Source organism: Triturus cristatus, chromosome 6 (assembly GCF_964204655.1).
Source record: "Triturus cristatus chromosome 6, aTriCri1.1, whole genome shotgun sequence".
NCBI classification, from domain to species: Eukaryota; Metazoa; Chordata; class Amphibia; order Caudata; family Salamandridae; genus Triturus; species Triturus cristatus.
Genome location: NC_140589.1, coordinates 395,099,543 through 395,106,575, shown reverse-complemented (window position 1 = coordinate 395,106,575; position 7,033 = coordinate 395,099,543). Strand labels below are relative to the sequence as shown.

General features: G+C 50.0%; 1 protein-coding gene across 1 annotated transcript; it reads right to left on the bottom strand.

Annotated features, from left to right (window-relative positions):
- Positions 1 to 878: 878 nt before the first annotated feature.
- On the bottom strand, positions 879 to 6,751 carry FAM110C (family with sequence similarity 110 member C). Its single transcript, XM_085610796.1, has one exon. The coding sequence runs from the start codon at positions 6,521 to 6,523 to the stop codon at positions 5,570 to 5,572; it is 954 nt and encodes a 317-aa protein (XP_085466922.1). The 5' UTR covers positions 6,524 to 6,751; the 3' UTR covers positions 879 to 5,569.
- Between the last annotated feature and the right edge of the window lie 282 nt (positions 6,752 to 7,033).

Here is a 7,033-nt window from a genome sequence, read left to right as displayed (position 1 = left end):
GATCTTGTGCAACCCTCAACACAAAGTTGGCTCTGTCTGTCAGATGGCCTTTATTACACTGAATATGACACCTCGGGCTGTGGCTATAACTAAACATGAATCATGGAACACCTCACTTGCTTGCTGAAAAAAACTTAAACCTTACATGTTACAAAGGGAAAAGCAGGGCTCATTCTCTCTCCACAAATTCAATCCGCCTATGGGCGGTCACTATTGTGGGGATAGGGAAGGGAAAGGAATATAGGTCAAAATGGCACCTAGTATGTTGTACCAATGAACTGGAGTCTAGTGTACATTTCATCTTTGAGGTAGCATCTATTTGGAAATCAAAGAGGCTATAAACATGTTATCACAATCACGTCCTTGTGGTAAACATACTGTGGATGGGATCCAGGGGAGGGCTCCGAAATGGTTCCAACGTCTGTGATGAGGATTGGTGGATTATCAGACTGAAATTAAATGGCGAACTCAAGTTTCTGACTTGAACTAAAATACCACCTGTGGCAAATTCTCGTCGATACCCAATCAAACTGTGAATTAATGCGACAAAAAACCTACACATTGACCTACTGATCGAACCCCTTTATAAAACCTAATTAGACTTCAGCATTCGGCAGAAACGTTTTGAAAGTCATATATCAGACTAATAAAAAAGTGATGTGATGCCACACTAATGGCAGGTTGCAGTCTTTATACAATTGTTAATAAACAAGTCCAACAGCACAGGGTGCCATTAGTGAATTGCTTGAGAGATGGAAGGTGTGCTTCAGGCCTTGCACAGATCAACACGGTGAATAACCATAATAAACAAACCAGCGTGTCAGTAGTAAAAGCCAGCGTGTGCCAAACCAAGCAGAGGCTTGACAAATCAGAAATCCGAGCATTAACAGCAGCATTTTTTATTTAAAACCAAAATACATCTTTCCTCTGGTTAATGTACAATATAAATCTGCTTACAAAACATTCGCACTACACGCTTGCGCACTCGTATTTACAAGATACAGATACTGTACAATGGAGGCCTGTACTGGAAGCAGTTGGGTGACGTCATCGGCGCGGAGACCAGGACTTTGCCCTTTCTCCGTATTGTGTGGTGAAATATGGGACACTGCCTCTTTTCACAGCCATAACCCGATTTGCCAAACTGGTTATACAGTAACCCTGGAGTGCAGCAGGACTGCTGGCCAGTGTGTTTCAAATGAGCATAGAAAGAGTGGGCTATTTCGTATCAAACTTACAATTTAAAAGATTTGCAGACGGTGGTTTTCTGATATATATCTCAACTTAATAACAGTGTCTTACTAATCACAGTCGTTGAAGTAGAAAAACGGCAATAAAATTGGAAGCAAGTGAAAATATATTCATGTAATGGCTGGAAGAGTTTATGTAGCGCCTTTTACCCCCGGTAAGATGCAAAGCACTCTGTAGACTAATAACTTATTTTATCAACCAGATGCTTTCATTAGCGTGCACTTCTTTCTGTCTGCGAGGGTTATTTCTGAATAGGTGAGTGAGGCTCTACTTTGGTCAATAGTTTGGGGGCGCGGCTTGCGCCACTTCATAACATTGCATATTGATAACCAGTTTAGGTAACGCTAAAATAAACAGAATAAAGCAACTCAACATATAATAAAATATATTGATATCAACCTATAACTGGAAACGTTTCGTATACATCGTCTTGAAAATTATTTTCGATGTCCACTACTAAATAACCACAAATAGGAGAGACTCGTAACCTAGTCGGCTTCATACAGTAATATTGCTGCTAAAAGCGCACTCGTTTCAGGGGAATGGCGGATTCGCGGGCATGCTCGCGCTGTGCTTAAAATTCCGCTTTTGGCTCTCTAGAGCAAACTTACACTCGCCTGTAAGCTGGTCCTGTGAGCATAGGTGCGATATATGGCCTAAATGGCAAAGGCCTGTAGTTAGCTTGTGTTTAGAAGAGTGAGACGGGCCACATGTTCCCATGTAACACACTCCAGAGACGTTAAAAATAAACAGATGCCTGTTTGGCGCCTGGCGCGCTTGCAGTGAGGCTTCTCTGAACTTTCCCATGGCCGGAGGACTCTGCAATTTAATTATCACGCGAAAGGGCAGGGAATCACACCTCGGGGCATGCATATAGGATCCCTCTAAAGAGTAAACATGAAACAGAAGGACAGCTCAGCAGTCTGCCACAGAGAAAACGGAGGACACGAATTTTACAAATTGTAGAGAAGACATTTCAATTAACCGAGTGAAAACTGTAATTTTAATTATATATGTGAAAATGGTTATCCAAATTAAAATAATCATTCGGCCACTCAATCGAGTTTGACATGTATGTCCCGGTACTGAGTCGTGTTAAAGGCTGTACTAAACTGAAGATTTACTGCAGTCTAGGCCAGGCGCTCTGCATCTGTCGTGTTAGCAGCAGAGCAGCGTTTGCTGGTGTTTACACAACACACAGGATGACCTGTGATCCGGATAAGTGTGCATTGTGGAATACGTTTGCCCGGCTGTGTAGAAACCGAGCCCAGGCCTGCAGGCCCCTCCACAGATTGCCTCAATTACTGCTGTCAGCAGCACGTCGGTATGCAAGTCTGCTGCGAAGGCTTCTGGGGGCTAATGGCCCAGAAAGTTACTTCCACAGTTTTACGACCATCTTTTAACGAGGGCAGGGGCTGTGCAAATTTTACGCAGAACTAAAGGGCTGCACTTTGGGGGAGGAGGTGGGGGAGGGGTCTCTTTGGGTCAAACAAAAGAAAGTGGAAAATGATACTTTCAGTGAAGAAAATGAAACACCTCGCATTGAAGCGCTACACGTCTGAGAGGAAGGCCACGGGCTCCGAACGAGAGCAGCGGTTATAAATAACGCCCTTGTTGTGCGAGTGTCCCCAAGGCGGGCAATGGTTAACAAGGGGCAGGGGTGGGGCGTGTATATGTCTGCTAGAATCATCTTCCCCAGGGCACCGAAAAATCTGTTCTTTAATCAGCGCCTTGGGTAGGGCCTTTGAAAAACGCCTCATTTCTCAAATAGTCCTGAAAGGAAACAAATCGTAAATTCTGTGTCGCTTCAGGTACCAAACGCTGTTGTTTTGGCGATGCGTGTGCGACAGTATTTGGTGCTGTATCGAGTCCTAACCACCCCCGGGGCCTCATTCGCCCACCAAAATTGTCTAAATAAATGTACTTGGAAAAGTTTCTTTGCTGAAAAAAGGGCTGCAATGTGCATGAATCTGCATATGACCGAAGTGATTGACACGCACAGGCAGGAGGTATTTATAGCGGCTTGAATCAAAAGAGAGATGTTGGAGGTTCTGTGGTGGCAGAGTTTCTTTTCAAAGGCTACCCAGGTGTAAACACAGATGAATCCCTACCCCTTACACGATGGCTTTTAATGTGCAAATGTGCACCGGCAGCACTATGTATGTGTCCACTCCTCACCAGGGTTCCGATAGGCAGGTTATAAAGTTTGCATGTTTAAATCGTCAAGTTGTAGTTTGGGGGGGAAACAAGGCGACCTCGAACTTCAGGTCCAATCAATCCAGTCCACACTCTCCGTTTGATGGTGCAGAGCCCTAGAAGGCGCGGGCCCTGCTGACAGATGTTGCACTGCGGCTGCGCAGCTTCAACGCCTCCAAAGCACCGGAAATGACTGATTCAATGCTACCATGATGACTTACATGTGGTTTTGTGGTACAGAGATTAAGCTGTAATTGATTTAGAAGCGTTGCGGATTTACGAAAAGAAAGTGATTTTCTTTGCAGCAGATGAGTTATAGAAAGCTGGCATTAGGAGAGACTGTGGTGAGGGCGATAGTTAGAGGACACGTAACAAGTTTCAGAATACCACCCACTGTATTCAGAGAGAACCACGAGCATGCACAGAGCAAGAAGTGGGCAGGCGCCCTATTAGCTGACCTCCTGTCTGACCTTCACCGCATGTTGTCCATTACTACAAACATAAAGGCGTGGGGGGTTGTGCCCTGTCATACAGACTGGAGACGAGCCGCTGTGTGTCTTAATCACAGGCTTTTAAACACAACACTGCAGGGCCCTCAAAGTAAAAAGGCTGAAAAGCTCGCACCCCCCCAAAAAATGAACCATACCCTGAACTGACAACAACCCGAAGATAAACATTGAGCGTAATCTAAAGCAACATGAACCATGCACTTTTAAAAATGTAGCCACAGAGGCGACACTGGTTGCAGCTGGATGGTCTAGCCTAAATCTCCTGTATTTACTATTATTCCGACATGCTAAATCACTTTGTTTTCAATGTCGCCTTTGTCGAAGCAGTCCTTAAAAATGTGTGAGATTAGCTGGCCTCTGAAGTATGCATTTTAAAAGGATCGTTTAGGGAACCATATGATCCACTTCCAGGTACACTGGGCCCGTCCATTCAACAGGGGATATACTCTTCTGGGAAATAAACATTTATTACTTACAAATACAAAACTATTAAACGCATTTCAAGACAGTATGTAAAACTGACGATGGTAGCAACAAGAACATTGCCATTATTTCATCTGGGGCCATACCTAAACACACAGACATCCGGTACCTGGCAATACACCATATATTTACATAAATAAAGAACATACACAGTATGCAGCCTTAGAGGAGATACCACAGTCACGGGCCTGTGTAGCAAACAGATCCAGATGGTGCTAATGTACACGAGGGTGGTGAGAGACATAATGAGTTATGTACATGGGGGAGGGTCTCCAATTGAGTTACTCTCCATCAGAAATCCATTTGGGGTTTGCAGTGATGTGACTGTTCAATGTATGAGTAGGGTATGTAATGGAGGGTGGGTCTTCGCAGGTGGTGACCTTAATTTAACAATGGGTTCACTGGAACGGTCCACTGTTTTCAGATATGCGCAGAGTGGCCCATCTGATTCAAATTCGTGGGTGTGCCCTCTGTGGCCAAGCAGTGCCAGGTTCGTAGGAATGCACAAGGTGGCAGCGCAGTGCCACGTTAGTGAGATTCATGAGGCACAGTTCCTGTGCCAGATCCAGGAGTATGAAGGCAGTAGCTCCCAGCACCAGGTCTGTAGATGTGCACATAGTGGCTCCAGTAACAGCAGTTCTTCAGTGCCAGGTTCGTAGGTATGCACATAGTGGTTCCGCAGTGCAAGGTTCCCAGCTATGCACAAGGAGGCCCCGCCGTGTCACGGCCGCGAGGATGCACAAGGCGACACGGTTGTGCCAGGTTCGTATTAGCAGCGGCTCCATAGTGCCAGGTCTATAGTGGTGCAGGTAGTGGCCTCCAGAAACAAGCCCAGAGAGCTAGGTTCGTGGGTGTGCATATCGTGGCTCCGCAGCGTTCGTGGGTGTGCATATCGTGGCTGGCTACCGTTGTGCCAGGTTCATGGAAAGCAGTCGCCCCACATTGCCAGGTCTGTGGGTGTGCAAGTAGTGGATCCAGAGCACCAACTCCACAGAGCCAGGTTCGTGAATATGCGCGCAAGGGACACGCAGTGTCAATGCCACGTTCATACACAGATGCAATGGTTGCACCCAGGGATCACCGGGCCAAGCACACAACCAATACAAACAGTTCAAGTCCACCCAGCGCCCTCAAACCAGCTCCCGGGCTCCCCGATCTTCGCGCGCCGCCCTGCAGCCGTACAGCCACTTGATGATGCGCGCGTTCCGCTCGATGACCGAGGGCCCGCTGTGCGGCTGCCCGTGGAGCTCGTCCTCCTGCAGCCCCTGCTCGCCGCTGTGCCGGCTGAAGCCGCTGTCTGAAGTGGCCATGCTGACGCTGCGCACCCTGGCTGCGGGCAGTTCGGCTGAGAAGCGCTCCCGGCCTAGCGCCTCGATGACCTCTGGCTCTAGGCCGCAGTAGCGGAAAAAGGTGTCGAACTCCGAGAAGGACTTGGAGTAGCGCGAACTGATGTCGGACTGAGACCGGTGCACACCCGCACCCCGCCGGGGGGAATCTGGCGGCAGGAGGGAACTCTTTGCGGGGGGCTCCAGGCGGGGTTCGGAGCAGGGGACCCTGGCACCCGCCTCGATGCCCTCCCGGTGGGTGATAGTCTTTGGGGCGTCGGACGAGGTCCCCTTGTCCTTCCCAGAGCCCTGGAAAAGCCTCCGCACGAAGCCGCCTCGGGAGGGGTCCTTGCCACCCTCGCCCTTGGGTTTCTGGCGGTAGATGAGCAGGGAGTCGGGTCTTGTTTGCCGTTTGGAGCTGCTGCGCCGGGGGATGCCGCCCTCTCCCGTGCTGCCGGGCTCCAGGTTCTCGTTCTGGACTCCCGCTTCGCGGGCCCCGCTCTGCGCCGAGCACCCTTCACTGCTGCTCCCCGAGGCCGAGCTGAGCGTGCCACCCCCGGTGCCCGCCGCCTGCGGGCTCTTCACGTACTTGAGCCGGTCCGCTGCCAGCCGCTCCACGGCACTCACTCGGCCGCTGCCACCGCCCTCCATCTGCCGCCGCAGGTAGTCTGGACCCCGGTTCAGCACCCGCACCGCCGGTGAGGAGCGAAATTCGGGGAAAGGATGCCCCCGGCCAGCGGGAGCCACCTCCGTGGGCATGTCCGTGTTGGGTTTAGCGGCCCAGGGTACCGGGGTGTGCAGTTTCTCCAAGCCAGGTGCGTTTCTTCCAGGTGTGCAGCGTCTGGGTTCGATGTCTGTCGTACAACCTCCTAAACGAACAGCTGCTTCAGTATGGGTTGCGGACTACACAGATGTACTTTTAACGACCCTTCGGCACTGCCGTCTGCTGACACTTGTGGCTGCGCACCTCGCTGTTCCACAGCACACCTTGCAGCTGAGCCCGCCTCCTGACAGATAAACGAAGCCAATCAGCAGCGGCGGTGCCCTGGGCCGGTTGTGGGCGGGCTCAGACAAGCGCCGTGCAGCCAAGGCAAGGAGAGCCCTAATGAAGTGTTTGTTTAGCTCAGGTCATCAGCTCTGCCCGCCTCCCGCGCCACGGTCTGCTGGCAGCAGGTTCGCATCCGCGATAAGAGCAGCGTGTCGCCGGGCAGGGCACGCAAGCGTGCACAACCCTCTCAAGGGTATATCTTTTTCCAGCGACGACTTCCT

Bases quoted from the DNA above. Each gene is read 5' to 3' on its own strand.
- FAM110C (XM_085610796.1), bottom strand. From the start codon at position 6,523: ATGCCCACGGAGGTGGCTCCCGCTGGCCGGGGGCATCCTTTCCCCGAA.